The following is a 22,011-nucleotide window of genomic DNA, read 5'->3' as shown; positions in this document are numbered from 1 at the left end:
TAATTTAATATAAGCTGACTAGAACTATGTTAAAGGGAGAAAAAAATATATATATAAATCTAAAATATATTTTTATAATGAAAATATTAATGTAATTGCTATTAGAGGTTTTGTAAATCTATTTAGAGAAATTAATGATAATAATAAGAATGGACAGATGTTAGTTTCATTATAAGTAACAAATATTAATCAGCAATTAATCTGTTAAGTAAGAATTTATGTAATTTTGACCTAAATGAAGTTATTGTCCAACAACCCCTTACATCACTCGGAAGCGAGTTCCAATTTCTAGCAACTGAAACTGTATAAGATGAAGAATATAAAGATGTCTTGTGGTAGGGTATAATGAGTAAATTGTTATAATGAGATCTTGTACTTAGCTGATGATATGCGGATAAATTTTGAAAACGAGAAGCCAAATAGATTGGGGTAGCGGTGCGCAGAATTTGAAATAAGAGAACAAGAGAATGCAGGGCTCGTCGATCGCTTAGCCTTAGCCAAGACAGAGTTTGGAAAGACGGGGAAACATGATCATACTTACGAATATTACAAATATAACGGACACACGCATTATGCACACGTTATAGCCTGCTGCTCAAATTTGCATTGAGGTTACTTAATATAACATCGCAGTAGTCAAAGTGTGGCATCACGAGTGTTTGCACAAGGATTAATTTTAATTTATCGGGAAGAAAGTGCTTCAGTCGCTTTAATGAGTGAATAATAGAAAATATTTTTTTGGAAGTGTGAGTCACTTGTTCATTCCATTCCAGGTGACAATCCATATAAATACCAAGGTTCTTCACAGTCGAACTGTATGGAATAATAGTATTATTTACAATTATCGGTGGCAAATTTTGTTTGTCACACTTCGATCTTTGATGAAATTTCTAGATATTACTCTTATTCAGAATTGCAGAAAAGAGCCATTGCCATTCGTAGGGTCTCGGGTTTGGAGGATCGCCGGTTGCCTTACTTTCGGCATTTTTACGTCTTCATTTGTGAGAAACGATATGCTGACTGTGGGCACTGCGGCTGCAGTATTTGTTCTGTTGCGTTGAATTGGGAGAAGCATGTAACACACGTGATCAAGAATCAAGGCTGATGCAGCCATAAGGAAAATTCCTATATGATGCAATGAAATTACGTAAGCAATCTGTAGTAGGTTCTCAAATATATATTACGACTACACCGTAAGAAAAAGTCCGTTCAAAAGCAGAAAATCAAAAAATGCAAAAAAATTAGAACAAATTAAATTAAATTATGGTTTATTTAACGACGCTCGCAACTGCAGAGATTATATCAGCGTCGCCGGCATGCCGGAATTCTGTCCCGCTGGAGTTCTTTTAGCCTACATGCCAGTAAATCTACTGAACATTTCCTAAAGAATGACCAGTAGGTAATAAAAGATCGAAAAATGCAAAAAAGATGCAAAATAAAAGTAGACTATATTAGTTCATCTTAAAGTGAAACGCGTTTATATTGCTTGCTGCATTGTGATGACATTATTTTGGTGCTCACATATAATTGCAAAATATCACAAGATGTGTTTTTATGACTATTACACTCTTACTACGTCATACTACTTTTGACCAATAAAACGGTACGAAAGGGCGTATTTCAACCAATCATGGCTGCTTATCGCACAATTTTATCGCGTCCCTAGCATTTGTTTAATTTTATCGCGTCCCTAGCATTTGTTTCTTTGTTTGCCAACATTTGAAACTGCGCTGGTCTGGACGTCAAAAATATATATAAAATTACAAACCACTCCAGTCGATGCACAGCAGTTTCAAATATGACTCGCATTGACATTCAAGAACAAGAATTAATAAAAATCACTGATCATACCTATGCATCTTCTGAAATCCGATTTACAAATAAATGAAGAGCACCATTCGGAAATCCTGAATAAGTTGAATACACCATGTAGGCCTAAATCAACGAGTTCCACTTCTATTACGCACACGTCCAATATAACATCAATTGAACCACCAACCACATTCAAATTTGAAAATTGTACATTCAATAATTATTCCTTTTAAAATCATTCATTCGGAAATTCTGAATAAGTTTAATACACCATGTAGGCCTAAATCAACGAGTTCCACTTCTATTACGCACACGTCCAATATAACATCAATTGAACCACCAACCACATTCAAATTTGAAAATTGTACATTCAATAATTATTCCTTTTAAAATTATTCATGTTTATTTTTTATGTCATCGTCGTTAATTAAAACTTTTCTAACACTTGTGTATATTAGTTAGGTTATGTTACAGCTTCTGCTCTGAGAGGATAAAAAGAATTCTGCTATATAATATTATGGATAGTCACGTATCAGAGATTGTTTAATATTAAGATTTATTGAATAGTAATCATTACAGTGTCTGTATAAAGACACTACTGTCATCTAGCATGCATCTAGCGTAATATTTGTAATGTTGAGATGGTACAATAATACATTTGAAGACAGTTGTATTTTCGTAAGTCAATTAATATTTTATTGTATTGGAGTACTTCGTTACTTCTAATCGTTATATACTTTCTTCTAATCGTGTAATAGTCAATTAAATCCCACTCGAGTTTTGATTTTCTCTAGATAAATCAAAACGTCTAGTGAGATTACTGTTGATAATATTTTAAGTTTCAAAGTAATTTATGTGAAACCAACCAAAATATTCAGTTTTTTTCCCTTTTCTGAAAAATTGGTAATTTTAACATGCGACATTTTGCACGAACACCAACGATATATATATATATATATATATATATATATATATCATCAACATCATCATCGTCGTCATCATCTCCCGAGCTCTAGTTATTAACAAAAAAAAATTAAGATCACCCCAACAAATAGTTTTATTTGCCTATTGGTCTTATGCTTTTTTCCTATGCAGTCGAACCTTCTTACAACGAAAACCGATACAATGTTAAACGGTATTGCAGCTACAAATTTGATTGGTCCAGGCGTATATCCTATATTTTCAGTATGTTTTATCCATCATTATAACGATAGTAAAATTTTGGAGAAACCCCAATGAAACAATAAAAACATAATAAATGTTCATTTACTTGGTTTTTATCTTCATTATTTCACTTTTCACTTGACATTCTCTCTTAAAGATGTTTTCCGTTACTTCGTCAAGTCTCTTTCATATTGCTGTTGATCGATGTTGGCATTCTGTGCAAGGAGTATTAACGCTACCTGCTTCAAGGGCGCCAGCAGATCTTCCGAGATTTGTGACGTATAAAGCGGCTTCGAGACAGGTTTCTTTGAATTCTTCAATTTTTCGTGCAGTTCTCGTTTGATCTCTTCACAATCGCAATGTTATCGTCTCGTAATAGCATCTACACTACAATTGAAACGTTAAATAAGGAACTGTCATTATCTTACACGTGGGAGTGTCTTCCGTTTCTAAAGTAGCACAAGCCGCCACTGTGTGACAGGATATTACTCATAGTTCTTATGTCCTGCGGCCGAGTCGAAGCGCACAAATATATATTTTCACAACAAGATTCAAGTTGTCATTTCCTATATTAGGGGAAAACGTCATTTCCTTTCCTAAGCAAATCCTGTCACTTCTTAATATCAATCGTAAACTCTGCCTCTTGTAGTTCTTGTGCTTAGATGTCCAAGAAATCCGCTGGAAAATGGACGCAGAGTAAGTGAAATAACATTAAGTTTTATTACTCTTTTAATTGAAGCGTCGGCTGGAACAACGTTGTAAGTTACAAAATTTTCATTCGGAGTGTTTCCGTGTAATAATGTTGTATGTCATGTTACTTTGCTATACTCCTTGGCTTGCAACTTCCCATCAATGCAGTACATGAAATTTGTCCACTCAAAAGTTTGCTACCCTCATAAGAACAACGTTGTACGCGTACACATTTTTGTAGCTCCTGTAAATGTTACCAAATGTAACTTATAACGTTGTTCCAGCAGACGCGACGCTTCAATTATTGACATAATGTGTGTATTTTAGTAAACCTGTATCAAAATTTCCGTCATGGTGGATTCGTGGCAGCGTAGACACGCACATTGACCAGACGGACCGATTCGATTCTTCTTCTTTATTATCCAAAGTTTAAAACCGTATTTTACTGTGAGGTATATTAGGATTATAATTGATAAGTTAGTTACATGTTTTGTAACCAACAATCATTAGTAAAGATGTAATACAGAACAATGGCTATAGTTGCACGGATTATATAGAAGCATGTAAACAATAGTAAAGGAATGACTCCAGTTAAAATAGAATTAAATGTTTCAGGAACAATAAACAATGCGAAAGAGATAAAACAAGAAATATCTCACCGTTTCAAATTAAATACGTGACTTTAAAAATGATAATCAGTGGTATCTGACTTTCACTTTCAAATTAATATATAATTCAGCAACAATAAAGAATAGTGAAGGGATATTACAAGTGATGATTTACGGTTACAAATTACATGCATCGTTCATGAATAACGTACAATAAGGAAGATATAACACAAGTAATTGCAACTAACGACTAATGAAATTATTTAGAGGCAATATAGAATAGCAAAGAGGTAATACAAAAGATTTAGAAACAATAATAGATAAGTAAAGGATTAATAGAAGAAATGAATTGAAAATTACAAATTAAACACATGATTTAAGGGCAATAATCAACAGTAAAGAGGTAATAATAACAATAAATTGACCACAGATACAGATTAAATACATTATTTAGAAACAATTAGCTATAGTAAAGTTGTAGTCTAGACATGTCGTGACAGTTGCGAATTAAATATTTGGTTTAGTAACAATAAACAGTAAAAAAGAGATTACAAGAAATGGCTCAAAATTGTAGATTAAATACATTATTCAAAGCAATTAGCTATAGTAAAGTTGTAGTCTAGAGATGTCTTGACAGTTGCGAATTAAATACATGGTTTAGTAACAATAAATAGTAATAAGGAGATAGTACAAGAAATTACTCAAAATTACAAATTAAATACATTATTTAGAAAGAATTAGCTATAGTAAAGTTGTAGTCTAGACATGTCGTGACAGTTGCGAATTAAATATTTGGTTTAGTAACAATAAACAGTAAAAAAGAGATTACAAGAAATGGCTCAAAATTGTAGATTAAATACATTATTCAAAGCAATTAGCTATAGTAAAGTTGTAGTCTAGAGATGTCTTGACAGTTGCGAATTAAATACATGGTTTAGTAACAATAAATAGTAATAAGGAGATAGTACAAGAAATTACTCAAAATTACAAATTAAATACATTATTTAGAAAGAATTAGCTATAGTAAAGTTGTAGTCTAGAGATGTCTTGAAAGTTTGCTAATTAAATACATGATTAGTAACAATTAATAGTGAAAAAGAGATTACAAGAAATGGCTCAAAATTACAGATTAAATACAGTTATAACAATTAGCTATAGCAAAGTTGTAGTTTAGAGGTGTCTTGACAGTTGCGAAATAAATACATGGTTTACTAACAATAAATAGTAAAAAAGGAGATTACAAGAAATGGCTCAAAATTACAGATTAAACACATTAAAAAACAATTAGCTATAATAAAGTTGTAGTGTAGAGATGTCTTGACAGTTGCGAATTAAATACATGGTTTAGTAACAATAAATAATAATAAAGAGATATTACAAGAAATGACTCAAAATTATAAATTAAATACATTATTTAGAAACAATTAGCTATAATAAAGTTGCAGTCTAGAGATGTCTTGACAGTTGCGAATTAAATACATGGTTTAGTAACAATAAATAGTAATAAAGAGATATTACAAGAAATGACTCAAAATTATAAATTAAATACATTATTTAGAAACAATTAGCTATAGTAAAGTTGCAGTCTAGAGATGTCTTGACAGTTGCGAATTAAATACATGGTTTAGTAACAATAAATAGTAATAAAGAGATATTACAAGAAATGACTCAAAATTATAAATTAAATACATTATTTAGAAACAATTAGCTATAGTAAAGTTGCAGTCTAGAGATGTCTTGACAGTTGCGAATTAAATACATGGTTTAGTAACAATAAATAGTAATAAAGATATATTACAAGAAATGACTCAAAATTATAAATTAAATACATTATTTAGAAACAATTAGCTATAGTAAAGTTGCAGTCTAGAGATGTCTTGACAGTTGCGAATTAAATACCTGGTTTAGTAACAATAAATAGTAATAAAGAGATATTACAAGAAATTACTCAAAATTATAAATTAAATACATTATTTAAAAACAATTGGCTATAGTAAGGTTGTAGTCTAGAGATGTCTTGACAGTTGCAAATTAAATACATGGTGTATTAACAGTAAATAGTAAAAAAGGGAGATTACAAGAAATGGCTCAAAATTACAGATTAAACACATTATTTAAAAACAATTAGTTCTAGTAAAGTTGTAGTCTAGAGATGTCTTGATAGTTGCGAATTAAATACATGGTTTAGTAACAATAAATAGTAAAAATGAGATTACAAGAAATGGCTCAAAATTACAGATTAGGCCTAAACACATGATTTAAAAACAGTTAGCTATAGTAAAGTTGTAGTCTAGAGATGTCTTCACAGTTGCGAATTAAATAGCCTGTATGGTTTAGTAACAATAAAGAGATATTACAAGAAATAGCTCAAAATTACAGATTAAATGCATTATTTAAAAATGATAATACTCTAAATTAATGATATAGTTGCATAATAGTTCGATTATAACTAATACGATGCTTTTACGAAATAATTTATCATTTCACAGTTTCAGATATATTCTATTCAAGAAGGACATAAAATAATTATAAGATTGAGAATTGATAAGTATCTTGGTTAACGGCGTGGAAAATGTATAATTTAAAGAGTTTAGTAACAACTGAAATTCGTATCTTTCACGGAAAAAAAAACTGGGCAATCATATGATGAACGTAATTATTGTGTGTGCGTAAGATGTTCCATATCTGTTTAAAAATAAGTACCTAAAATTACTTGGAATGGGTGTTTGTTACGCTGCTAGGGATGGTGCAGAAAAGTGTAATATTCCTGCACCTTATGAACTCTTGTAATAGGATCATATTTTCTTGTTGAAACGTCTTACCCTTTCTACAGTAGAAACTATAGGCGTACTTGGAGTATGCCCTCGTATCCGCGTAATGAGAAAGGACATGGTGCCACGATGCTTTGATGTTAATTATATCGGCAGATATTAGCTACAGGGCAGAACATTTTGCTTGTCACTCGCGCATTTGGACAGAGTTACTCCTTTGTATTCTGCGTAACTTCTTATAACGTCCTTTTGCAAAGTAAGGAAATAGGTTAAGGTACAAAGGGGCACTCTGAGACTTGAGTCGCGAACGTCATTTCAGTACACGAAGACAAGGTCTTTGTTTCTCAAAGCAAGAGCTGAAAATGAGCAGAAAATACTTTCATTATGAAGATTGTAGGTCGTAATTTACGTCCACGTTCTTAATTTTATGTATTTAATTAGCATTTAAACACAGATGATGTGGCATTCAGTTAAATAATAGTAATATGCGTTACAAGAGCGGTATGTTGAAGTTTTCATGTTCGAGGAAAAGTTTGAAAAAGCGAAACGTAGTTGAGCTTTTTTAATTTCCGAGAATTGAAAGAATACATACCGTTCGTGTATCGTACATTATTTTGTGCGAAGATCGTTTATTACATACCCGAAAGAGGAATTTCTAATTAGTTGCAATGAAATCTCCATCTTGGTTTCTGTTCAATGACAGCAAATTTGCAAAACAAAAATATCTGTCTTCAACATTGTTGCTTTAAAATGTTTTCTGTGTTTACTATACTCCAGCAGGCCGTGATATAGACTACGTTTGTCTTTTTTTTCCCCCAGTCTATAAATGCGAACTTAAAACAAACGGTAAGGTTATGTAATGATTTATTTTTCATTTTAATATTTTAACAATATTATTTATATAACATATTGCAGTAATAACATCGGCATCTGGAATCTTGTTGATTTTTTCACGGCTTCCTTAATGTTACTTGTATCAGGAATGCAATAAGTTTCGTGGAGTAGTAGACTTTACTTAATTTTTGCAAATATTTAAAAACAATAATTAACATTGCAATTTAGGTGAAATTGCAGTGGCAAGTTTCCAATTTATAATTATTACTATGTTAAACGTCTCTAAAAATAATATGTTAAAAGCCTAAAGCAGTAAAATGAATGTCGCGCTTAAGCGGTAAGAAGAGGGAAATTATCTGTGTTACGTTGGGAATACTGAATGTGGTATTTCACACTTACCGCGTATTAGTTCTGTGCGGAAAACAAGCAAATACGCACGATCTCGCACAAAATAATATTCCCCGCTGTAGGCCTAGCTATATGCGTCAACAAACTACAGTATGGTCGTATGGTCCCTCGCAACGTGTCTTTCCATTTCGTCACTATGGCTCTCTACATGATATTTGTAGTGTTAGTTAAACCCCTACAGTTTTAAGTTTGAATTTGATCTCGGATATTCCCTGTTCTTTTCTTTATCGTCATACTTAAGTTTTGCAGAGTGCTCAAGCCAAGGAACACGTCATTTTTGCTCATGTTCAATTTCGCTTCTCGATAATTTATACAGTTGAATAAACTACCACTACCGTTACTACCACTATCATTACCACGACTGCTATTTTACTATCACTACAACTAACATCACTACCACTACCACCACTACTATTACTACCACTACCACCACTACCGTTACTACCATTACCACTACTACTACCACTATCATTACTACCTTACCACTGCCATTACCTCTACCACCACTACCACTACCACAGTCACCACCACTACTATTTCTACTACCACCACCACTACTATTACTACCATTACCACTACTACTAGGCCTACTACTACTACTACCGCCATTTTTTTTATTTTTGTAGGTTATTTTACGCTTTATCAACATCTTAGATTATTATTTGTATTATTATTTTAGCGTCTGAATGAGATGAAGGTGGTAATGTCGGTGAAATGAGTCCGGGATCCAGCACTGAAAGTTACCCAGCATTTGCTCATATTGGGTTGAGGGAAAACCCCGGAAAAAACCTCAACCAGGTAACTTGTCCAGACCGGGAATCGAAACTGGGCCATCTGGTTTCGCGGCCAGACGCGCTAACCGTTACTCCACAGGTGTGGACCTACCGCCAATACCACTACCACAACAACCACTATCATTACAACCTCTACCACCACTACTATTACTACTACCACTACCATTACTACCACTACTACTACTATTACTACTACCACCGCCATTACCACAACAACTACCACTATCATTACTACCTTATCACTACCATTAGGCTATTACCTCTACCACCACCGCCACTACCACTACCACTACCACTACTACTATTATTACTACGAATTGCTGTTCATCACATACGTCTAGGGATTCTCCATATCCCTAATGTATCGTTTTTATTTGCTCAGCATGTCCGGCATAAAATTCAACTTATTCTGCGAAGTCATTACTACTACTACTACTACTACTACTACTACTACTTCTGCCGCCTCTGCTCTACTACTATTACTACTACTACTACTACTACTACTACTACTATTACTACTACTACTACTACTACTACTACTACTACTACTATTACTACTATTACTACTACTACTACTATTACTACTACTACTATTACTACTACTACTACTACTTCTGCCGCCTCTGCTCTACTACTATTACTACTACTACTACTACTATTACTACTACTACTACTACTACTTCTGCCGCCTCTGCTCTACTACTATTACTACTACTACTACTACTATTACTACTACTACTACTACTACTACTACTATTACTACTATTACTACTACTACTACTACTACTATTACTACTACTACTACTACTACTACTACTATTACTACTATTACTACTACTACTACTACTACTACTATTACTACTACTACTACTACTACTACTTCTGCCGCCTCTGCTCTACTACTATTACTACTACTACTACTACTACTATTACTACTACTACTACTACTACTTCTGCCGCCTCTGCTCTACTACTATTACTACTACTACTACTACTACTATTACTACTACTACTACTATTACTACTACTACTACTTCTGCCGCCTCTGCTCTACTACTATTACTACTACTACTACTACTATTACTACTACTACTACTACTACTACTACTACTATTACTACTACTACTACTACTTCTGCCGCCTCTGCTCTACTACTATTACTACTACTACTACTATTACTACTACTACTACTACTACTACTACTACTACTACTACTACTACTACTACTACTACTACTGCTAGTATGTTCTGAAGAACAACTTGTCTGGCCAGAAATCAATATGAATAAGTAATACTTAAGTGGACATTCTAGATAACTTATTGGAACGAGTGCTCATTTATTCGGCCACTTATATTTTGTGAATGAGAAGCAATATGAAATGAGTTTGAGTACTGATACAAGTATACCTCATTTATAAGTATTCACTGTGAATTGGACGCTGAGTACTGATGTAAGAGTATCATTCATTTATAAGTGTTCACTATGAATTCGGCCCTGTGTACTGATATAAGTATCCCTCATTTTTAAGTGTTCACTATGAATTCGGCCCTGTGTACTGATATAAGTAGCACTCATTTTTAAGTGTTCACTATGAATTCGGCCCTGTGTACTGATATAAGTAGCACTCATTTATAAGTGTTCACTATAATTCGGTTCTTACTCTTTACACTTCGTATAAGCAGCAATGAAATATTCAAATTATCCCATTTCCAGCCAGACGATCGATGTGGAAATGTATCTCACTTGTGATATTAATACACAATAGCAGGAGAAAAGTATAAATAATTATTATGTTGAATATATGGAACTCCGGGAATAGCTTCATATAAATTTGTTAGGAAAAGAGATAACCGGTTCGGGATGAAGTGAGAGAGAAGAGGGATGACGATATAATAGGCGGGGCAGCGGAACAACGCATTCAGCGATCTGATAAGCTTATACCCACCCTTTCAAGAGCACAGGAATTGAAACAGCTATGGGGATTATATCGGTCTTAGGCAGAGTTATGAGATCTCGAGCGTGCCAGCAGCTCAGGCGGATAGGTGTAGGTAAGGAGTCGAGTCTTCGAACGAAACAGAGAGTGGCGCATGCGTTGGGGTAGCGTGGCCCGGAGAATTCTGTCTGTGAAAGTAGTGTCCTTCGGTTTGCCTCCCTGTTTATCTTGGTGGCAGAGGCGGTGGGCTTTCGCAGAGTGCGCCTTTAGTGTTCAGTGCTTGCTTGTTATAAATAGGTAGAAATGTGTATTGCCAAAAGGGTTATTTGTTTGAATAGACTAAGAGCGGTGTATGAGTGTAGATTCGATTCAGTGAGCGTATATTCGCTGCCACAATTTATATTTATTTGTGTCAAACATAAGTTTTATTATACTAATAACTTTCGAAGCCCCCTACAGGCGATCAAGTAGATTTAAAATCGAGCAGTAGTTGGTATAAAAATGTCAGATATTTCGTACGTTTTATCGTGATATTGTTCTTACTGCATTACAGTTTATTACAGATATTATGGGTATATTCATTGGTGTTGCATTATCGTGTGATATCTATACTGTTAGAAATTTGTCACTCACTCCTAAGAAATGTTAATTGGAGTTTATTTCTGTTGTTTTTGTAATATTTGTAACAATTATTCTAATATTTGACCTCATGTTTCTGTAGCCCCGATATTTTATCATGCGTAAAGTTTTAAATTATAGGATATGGTAAAATTGTCGTGTGTCTATTTATTTCAATAGACGGAGAGCGGTATATGAGTGTAGATTCGTTTCAGTGAGCGTATAATTTATATATTTGTGTCAAATATTAGTTTTATTATACTAATAACTTTCGAAGTCTCCTGCAGGCGATCAAATAAATTTAATATCGAGCATTAGTTGTTCAGAAATGTATGTACGTCTGTTGGTATAAAAATGTCAGATATTTCGTACGTTTTATCGTGATATTGTTGTTCTTACTGTATTACAGTTTATTACAGGTATTATGGGTATATTCATTGGTGTTGCATTATCGTGTGATATCTATACTGTTAGAAATTTGTCACTCACTCCTAAGAAATGTTAATTAGAGTTATTTCTGTTGTTTTTGTAGTATTTTCAACATTTATTCTAATATTTGACCTCATGTTTCTGTAGCCCCGATATTTTATCATTCGTAAAGTTTTAAATTATAGGATATGGTAAAATAATCTTTGTCGTGTGTCTATTTATTTCAATAGACGGAGAGCGGTATATGAGTGTAGATTCGTTTCAGTGAGCGTATAATTTTGTGTCAAATATTCGTTTTATTATACTAATAACTTTCCAAGCCCCCTGCAGGCGATCAAGTAGATTTAATATTGAGCAGTAGTTTAGAAATGTGTTTACGTCTGTTGGTATAAAAATGTCAGATATTTCGAACGTTTTATCGTGATATTGTTGTTTTTACTTCATTACAGTTTATTACAGATATTATGGGTATATTCATTGGTGTTACGTTATCGTGTGATATCTATACTGTTAGAAATTTATCACTCACTTCTAAGAAATGTTAACTGGCGTTTATTTCTGTTGTTTTTGTGATTCTTGTAACGGTTATTCTATACGGTTTTATTATACTAATAACTTTCCAAGCCCCCTGCAGGCGATCAAGTAGATTTAATATCGAGCAGTAGTTGTTCAAAAATGCATTTACGTCTGTTGGTATAAAAATGTCAGATATTTCGTACGTTTTGTCGTGATATTATTGTTCTTACTGCATTACAGTTTATTACAGATATTATAGGGTATATTCATTGGTGTTGCGTTATCGTGTGATATCTATACTGTTAGAAATTTATCAATCACTTCTAAGAAATGTTAACTGACGTTTATTTCTGTGTTTTTGTGATGTTTGTAACGGTTATTCTAATATTTGATTTCAAGTTTTATCTTGTGTAAGGTTTTAAATTATAGGATATGGTAAAATAATCTTTGTCATGAATTATGCGCGAGAGAAATTAAATTTGCCAGTGAGCGTTGCTAGTTTTATTACAGTAGGAACTTTAGAACTCCCCTTCAAGCGATCACATGGTATTAATGCTGGCTAGTAATCGTTTAGAAGTGTATTTACTTCAATTGGTGTAAAAATGTCAGATATTTCTCACATTTTGTCGATATTGTCGTTTTACTGCATTATGTTATGTTACAGATATATTAATCGGTGTTTTGAGTCATAATGTGTTATCGTGTGATATCTGTACTATTAGAAACTTGTCACCCACTTTTAAGAATTGTTAATTGGCGTTTATTTGTACAATTTTTTTTTTTTTTTGTGATTTTCGTTGTAGTCATTCTAATATTCTCCCGATATTATATTCTAATTATCGGAAGTGCTAAAATAATCTTTATCGTGCATTATACATGAAATAATTTAAATTCGGCATGTCCAGTGTTAGTTTTATTCAGTGGCGTACGCAGAATTTTGTCAAGGGGTTATTATTAAAATTGTTTACAATTTACATTATCGGTATTTTAAATTTTGTGTATTATTATTATTAATATTATTATTTTACGGTATATTTATTAAATATTAAACTATGTTCTAATATAACATGTTCAAGAATATCCTTATAAAATCTTTGAAACGTAATTTTTTCACAGCCCTCCAAATTTTAACTAATTTTAACTTATGTTTTATTTTGTATAACAAAAAATGCTTGTGTCATTATTACATTTACACAATAATCATATATATATATATATATATATATATATATATATATATTTAACAGTTATTTGTATAGATAGGTAAGACACTTTACATAACAGGAAAATCCATGGAAACAATAAAATACATTGAAATAAATAAATTTAATTAAGCACAATAATAAAACATGCAACTCTCCAAATGAAGAATGACACTGGCATAATGAATATTCGTATGTTGAAGGAGGGGTAGGAGGACTATGCCTTATGTCGATGTAGATTTTGTTACTCTGACAGTGAAAAATTAGAGAAGGGGAAAACGAGTATAGAAAAAAAATACTCAAAACTAAATGTAATTTTTTTTAAGTTCAAAGGGAGGTTCAAACCCTGTAACTCCCCTTACGTACGCCTCTGTTTCTTATACGAGTAGTTAGAACTTTCGAACTCCCCTTCAAGCGATCACATGGTATTAATATCTACCAGTAATTGTTTAGAAATGTATTTTTATTTCTATTGGTGTAAAAATGTCATACTCCACGTTTTGTCGTGATATTGTCGTATTACTGCATTACAGTTCTATTACAGTTGGATATTATATTAATCGATGTTGTACGTAATCCTGCGTTATCGTGTGATATCTGTACTGTTAGAACCTTGTCACTCACTTTTAATTAATGTTGATTGGCGTTTATATATACTGTTTTGTGTGTTTTTTGTAGCTGTCATTCTAATATTTGACCTCGTGTTTTGTGTAGACCCGATATTTTATCTTATGCAACGTTCTACCAAATACCTTACTATAATACTACCGGACAGCTAGTAGTTTTTCGCGCGAACGACGCTGGTGCTGCTACCTAGGCGGCCGGTGTGGAGATACTCGCGAAACTAGCTGTAATCAACTGCAATGTATATTATTGCTGGGCTAGTTAATAGTTTTATTAATTAGTGCTGTGTTAAAATGTCAGGGTGTATGTGTGCTGTTTATAATTGCTACAATTACAGCATTACAAACTGCTCCAAATCGTACTTTCGATTTCCGAGAGTTCATGAAACGTCAGTCAACAAAATTCTTTATTAGTCCTAATGCCTTTGTCTCTGTGTTGATAGAACAATAAAAAATAGTTTTTTGTTTTATTTAGGCCTAATAAATGAATAGAAGTTAAAATATATTAGAAATTTTAAGGTTTAGCAAATTAAGTTTTATTGTTGTCCACATGCTCTTAGTAATTATTACAAGCATCAGATTACTACCATTTTTATCTTTGTAGTTGTCAGCAATGGGTATATAAAGCGTTATTGTAAATTCATTCTTAATGTCAGAATTAATTTTGTCCCACTAAAGCAAGGAAAACATATGCAACAATTAATTACGAAAAATAATATGAAGCATGCAATATTTCTCATAATATGTAGCTTTGATATAAAATAATGTTAAATTAAATACGGTACTATTCAACATTTCTTAAGTGTCTAGCATATTATTCCACATTAATACCTCACGTTTTAAACAATAGTCCGATTTCCGCTATGTTAATATTTGTATTTGTGGACGTAATTCCACGCCGCTGCGCTAGATGTCAAGTACGCGATATTTCGCATTGACGTCAATGCTGCTAGTATACTACTGTCCGGTATTGTTATAGTAAGGTATTTGGTTCCACTTCTAATTATTGTCGGAAATGGTTGTCTTTATCCATGACTGGTGTCTAAACTGGTATTTATTTCACCATCCTTAACAACCTAAACAATGACTTTATTCACAGCATTGAATTAAAAGTTCTTAAATCACTCTCTCCATGACAACCAACACGTTAGCAAAATAAAATATATATACGCTTACATTTATTCATTTATATCTCCTTCACAAACAACACATTACAAGGGAAAGGTCTATAGTTTAAAATCAGATTTAAATACCAGTAATGGATAAAATAATGTACAAGTATAGCACATGAGAGCCGACAGATTTTATGCGTTCGTGGAAATTATCACTCTCGGCTTCTCTCCGGGCGCTGAACATTCCACTCGCGGATAAAATTTAATTTTACTCGTATACTGTAAATCAGGCATGTCAATTGATGCCCACAGGAGCAAGCGCGCGCTTTAGAGCCCAGGAGAGCCTGAGCGCTTTACAGCGGAAAGGAAAGGGACAGACGAAAGAGATAGTATATGCCGCTTGGTCGAGCTATATTCAGGGATGGCCAGCAATGATTCAATAGATAAAGGGAAGAGAACTTATTAAAACTGTATCCATGGTAATTTTTAGATTTGCCTGACAAGTATAAGTGTATTATAAGAATGTAACTTTTAATTTTAATGCTCATTTTTCAGAAGTTCGATTTTTTTTATTCAAAAGAAATATTTTCTCAACTTTTCGTTTAAAAATGAGAAATTTTCAGGTATAGGCCTATTTATTTAGTAGCCTTACAGAATGTTTTCTTAAATCTAATATACCGTACATACGTATTACTGAAGATAGGCTAGTGTATTGAAAATTTTGAAAATATTCGCATGGAAATTGTTTGTAAGGAAATGAATTAACAAAGCAACTACTGTTACATCATAAGCAAAAGATAGTGCCCATTTGTTGTAAAAATGTCAGCTCTATAACTTCAGCAGATTTCGAGAAAATAATTTAATATTCTGATGATAGGAAGTTGCTCACAAATATCACCTTAAAAGCATAATGCGATAAGAGTTTTGTTATGTAATATTAGTTACACTTAAAACAGATACAGTAGCCAGGTAACGTTGCTTTGTACTGTAATATTGTTTTGATTAGTTTATTGATTACTTTTGTAAGGCTAAAGATACCATCAATATAAATTCCAACTTATCATGCCATACTCAATCTCTTTCTTTGGAATATCACTTTCTTTATGAATGATCACTTAATACAGTATAATAGTATTATACTACTATGGAATTTAAGTGAATATTCCTTTTTAACTCTCTATTATGTTATTAAGATTTAAAACACAAGTGCAATATTAAGAAATCAGTGTTAGTACTTTTGTTTTACAGACAATATAGATAATATTAAACAGAAAGAAGCCATATAAAAATAACGACATAAAATTTCACGTTCCGTTTGAAGTTTGTGTACCACTGTTTTCTTAATCCAACAGGTTGCTTATTCATATACACAACCCTTCCTCTTTCCAGACTTAGCGCTTGCTGTCCGCGCGCGACGTCAAGGTCAGAAAAATGCGCTTGCTTTGACATCACTGCTGTAAATTATTATTGTCGTTGGTTATACGTGAAAGGAATTTGATTCGCCAGGGACTATTTTATTATAGTAAGATCTTTCCAAACTCCCCTTCAGACGATCACATGCCAATATTACCAACTAGTGATAATTTGGAAATGAACCGGTATTACTTTTGTTGATGTAAAAATGTCAGGTATTTCTTACGTTTTGTCGTGATATTCTCGTTTTACTGCATTATATTTCTTATACATCAATCGGTGTTTTACGTAATACTGCATTATCGTGTGATATTACCGATTGCTTAAGCCACAAATATTCTGTCCATTATTTCCGACTTTCGGGAAACGTTGAAAGAAGTGTTTCCTGTTGCATACATTTTATAGAAATAATTTACCAGAATATAGTTGTTACATCAATAATTCCCCATACAATACCGGTACAGATTGATTTAACCTCATACTATCAGTGTATTACTATATCTCAATTTTGACCAGAAACAATATGTGCTCTAAGTCATCGTTATGTTGTCAGAAATTTGTCACTCACTCCTAAGTAATGTTAATTGGCTCAGAGTGCTGCATTGGAGTTAAATCGCTCGCTTGAACTCGGTCGAGTGTCGCACCTTCGAATGAGATACGATCGGTCGTGATACGCTCGTAATAAATAGAAGCACAGTACAAGGTCATCTCACCGACATGTCTTATCTTGTATGGAAGGCGACAGATAAGATACACATATGTTTTGCTAACACGGTAAAAATAAGGCTTTATTTTCTGCGTTTATGACAAACGTTTAATGGAACGTACTAAAACAGTAACATGAAGTTATAAATAAAATAGTATGAAAAACTTCAATATACTGTTATTATTGCTAATTAATAATTATTCAGTATTTGATTTACCACATATATAATATGATATGTCCATACATAGTGTTCCGCCAATGTAGAAACGTTTTACAAAATATTATTGATATAGCAGTAGATTAATAACAATATTAGTACAGAGATAACGTCACAGAAAATATAATGAAACGAATAATCATGCTGCACAACTGTTACAGACGCAAAGATTGATACACTAATTATTAGAGATTATTATTATTATTATTATTATTATTATTATTATTATTATTATTATTATTATTATTACTAGAAAACTTGATACAGTTCTTGCATTATCGTGATTGTGTTCTCCGTTTATGATAATTATATGTACATCCAATAACTTCTATCAGATGTGGCAAAAACAAAATCACTCGTGTGTGTGTGTGTGTGTGTGGGGGGGGGAACATTTACTTACAACATTTATATTACGTTTTAAAGCAAGTTTTGTAGTTGTACTATGGAGAGGTTAGTTAAACACTGCAAAGTTTTGAAATGATAAACATCTATGATGTTACTACACAGTTCATCACTGTAACAAGAACGAAGGTCTAACGCTCGGCTTATACCGTTTGAGGATTTATCGCTCGTGACAATTTTACCCATCATGCATGTGCAATACCTATCGGATTATGCTATGAACTACTTGGCGCTCGAGCGAAAACGTCCGATGCAGACCTCTGATTTTGGCATATTTTTTAAAATTATTTTTGTGATTTTTGCAGCTGTCATTCTGATATTTGATCTCATGTTTCTATAGCCTCGATATTTTATAATGTGCAAGATTTTAATAATAGTTTATGATAAAGTAATACCCTGACATGGCTGAGTTGTCAGCCCTTCAGCGTATCATGCAGGCGACCAGAATTCGAGTCCCGGTCAGGTCTGGGATTTTCCATTTAAAAAATCCATAGTGACACTTGTGGCGGACAAGATCGCGGTTGAGGTTTTTCTCGAGGTTTTCCCTTTTTCCATATTAGGCATTACATTATTCCGTCTAAATTTCTCCATTTCATCGTCATTTCATAGCATTCCCCGAACTCCCTCTGGCAACGCAATGGGGGCTGCCCCTGGGATTGCTTGATCGAAACCTGGGTACACAGCGAACCTTATTGTAGTCAGCCGGTGTGGGTTTGGGAATTCGCCCAACCTGAAAGTCAGCGCAATAGATCGTAAAATGTCGCAGTGCTGGGTCATAATGTCTCGAAAATTCCATTCCATTATACTTTTTCACGCCTAGTATGATAAATAGTCTATATGGTTGTGAAGCTTGGACTCTCACTTTGAGAGAGGAACAGAGATTAAGGGTGTTTGAGAATAAGGTTCTTAGGAAAATATTTGGGTCTAAGAGGGATGAAGTTACAGGAGAATGGAGAAAATTACACAACGCAGAGCTGCATGCATTGTATTCTTCACCTGACATAATTAGGAACATTAAATCCAGACGCTTGAGATGGGCAGGGCATGTAGCACGTATGGGCGAATCCAGAAATGCGTAATAGAGTGTTGGTTGGGAGGCCGGCGGGAAAAAGACCTTTGGGGAGGCCGAGACGTAGATGGGAAGATAATATTAAAATGAATTTGAGGGAGGTGGGATATGATGGTAGAGACTGGATTAATCTTGCTCAGGATAGGGATCAATGGCGGGCTTATGTGAGGGCGGCAATGAACCTCCGGGTTCCTTAAAAGCCAGTAAGTAAGTAAGTATGATAAATAGGGACCGGATTTTTATGTAATTACATATTATATTCCTTTCAACCTAACCGTATATAAATAACAAATCTTTGCGAATCTTGTAATTACCATTTATCTATTAAAATTTGATACTACATATTTTTACTTATTTACCCAACATTGCATATTATGACTTGATATTATATAAATCTACGTATTTAGGGGTTTTATTCATTTTTACTTCTCTGAAGGGAAAAGAAAAACTTCTGCTGGGGAAGCTTACAATTTGAAATACACAAATTTGGAAAGTATTTTTACCTATCCAAGAAAGGATATATTTCGGGATGAAACATAACGTCCTTAGTTCCAGAAAGTAATAGAGGCACTCACCCCATACCGCCCACTGTAAATATGAGTGAAAATAGGCAAACTTTTTCATACCTTGTATTGTAAAAATCACTCAGAAAGTAGCGTTGCTTCACTCATGCGGTGCAGTGGGACAAGGACGACATGATTTTTGTCGAACTATAAATGTTCTGCACACGTCTTAATAAGTCGTTCCCATGCAATTTATAACCTTACCCACCCACTTCCTAATCCTTCCAGGGGAAACCTGTGTCAAGTCTGACATGTGCCGCAGTAAAGTAGCCGATTTTTGAAAAGAAGCTGGAGTAAAGGAACAAACTGGAAATATGTTGAAATAGTAAAATAAATAGCTTTTCTGGTTATTGCTTGACCTCTTTATCTTAAATTTAGTAGACCTGTACGGAAATGGAATTATCCGAGCAATCAGAAAGTATGATTCTCGGCCGGAATAATCCTTCTAAATGAGACAGGAATGTCACTTTTCAAACAACAGTTTGTAAATGCTTATAGTTTGAGGTTTTAGTAGACACTTTGTTTCTTACAGGGAACAGCTAAAATGCATGTGTTCCACATCTCCTCTTATTTTTTCCTAATCCAGTAAAGCTGAACAGGCTTGGAGTACTGTTGTGTCATTCATTTCACTCAGTTCTCTAGTTTTAGTACTTACAGTATAAAGTGCAAGTGAGTTTATCTATTGTTTTTAACTAACTAAAATGACCCCTGTACCTTCAACCCTAACGACAAAATAAATCATGGATTGCGATGGACGAAGCTTCCACCACAGATGGAAAAATAGTAATGTGTCAAGTGTGCGGTAAAAAAGTCGGGTGCTCTATGAAATTACAACTGGAGAGTTTTACCTATCCCATACCTGCCAAATATTGATATTAAATATTTTCATGATTTTACATATTTTGGTACACATTTAGCAGTGGCGGCTCTGCATATTTCTTAAGAGGAGGAAAGAAGTTAACAGCGCAAAATGACACATTCTTGAGAGAAACATGCTACAAATTAGCCTACATGCATACATGTAAGACCAGGTAGTGTTAGGGTTGGCCTTCTCTTTTGTATAGCAATAATCTGTTCTTGTAAACTGAGTTTCCTAAATTGTCCAAAATATGTTTTCACTTCCATTAATTGTTGGATAATTGCACAAATTAACAATTACAAGGAAATTCACAAACTCGCAGCATTTTTCGCGCACACTAACAGCATCACACGTGTTGGAAGAGACCAGCTACGAACACATAACCAGAACCGTTTTACGGAAGTGGGAATGGGAAATAATCTGTTAGGAAAGCGAGAACACTGCACCCACTCACGTGGTCTGTGTTGCCACATGTACATTTTACAAGTTCAGTATCGCATGCTTTTGAAGAATGTCAGTTCTTATAGTCATACCGCTCTGGTCATACTATCATTATTGCTCAAAGCTACAGGTGGCCGATTAATTTTTTATGTTAAAAATAATGCAGTTTGGAGTACTTTCAATTTCAAATATATTTGTACAAAACTGACAACTTGGCTGTTGCCCTGTCTAGTAGACAATGAATGGAAGTGAATTTCAGGGGCCAAAAAGATCTGCGATACTAACGTAGAACTACTTCCTCTTTGTTTTTATGTAAATCTAACTTCAACTTTCACATATCTCAAAAGTTTCAAACCATGAATATAGCTTATATAAAGTACAATGAATAGTATATTTTGTTTTATAATTTAAAAAAAAGTTTATATGGTGTCTTTCATATGTTTGCGTTAAAACTGTTTTTATTGTGCCTCCTCCTAGATGTGTTATAGTCTGGTTGAATGCAGCATTGTTAGATGGCAGCGGTAGCGAGCTTGCTGCACGACCAGTCGGTTTCTATATTTCCCGCCCATGCGCTGATTCAGAGGAGGATCTCCTCCCCCTCCGTTCATTTATATGCTTTAAAACTCTGCTTCTGTCTCTCGCCGCTAGTGCGCTGTCGTCTGTGTGTGTTAACTGCAGTAAAGGAGGAAAGGATTGGCTTTCCTCCACACAAACAATCTCGCATCTTTCTCACAGTTTTCTAGCAGCATATGATTCCGCGTCGTTTAAAACAAATGAACCGAGGTTTTCTTATAGCTGTGAACTTAAAAATTATCGAATCTTCCTT

General features: G+C 33.7%; 1 protein-coding gene across 2 annotated transcripts in view; it reads left to right on the top strand.

Annotated features, from left to right (window-relative positions):
* Positions 1 to 22,011, top strand: part of LOC138702016 (HEAT repeat-containing protein 5B) — a 267,228-nt gene that overhangs the window by 100,490 nt on the left and 144,727 nt on the right. The window contains exon 1 of one of the 2 annotated variants that reach the window (XM_069829494.1): positions 3,647 to 3,672. The exons of the other annotated variant lie outside the window; for it this stretch is intronic. Coding sequence (XP_069685595.1) covers positions 3,662 to 3,672 — 11 coding nt within the window. The 5' untranslated portion in view covers positions 3,647 to 3,661. Of the gene's footprint in view, positions 1 to 3,646; positions 3,673 to 22,011 lie in introns of those variants that run through there. 2 annotated transcript variants of the gene reach the window in all.

The sequence above is a fragment of the Periplaneta americana genome, chromosome 6 (genome assembly GCF_040183065.1).
Source record: "Periplaneta americana isolate PAMFEO1 chromosome 6, P.americana_PAMFEO1_priV1, whole genome shotgun sequence".
Taxonomy (NCBI): Eukaryota; Metazoa; Arthropoda; class Insecta; order Blattodea; family Blattidae; genus Periplaneta; species Periplaneta americana.
Note: the sequence above shows the minus strand (reverse complement) of the source record. Positions and strands in the feature narration are given on the sequence as shown.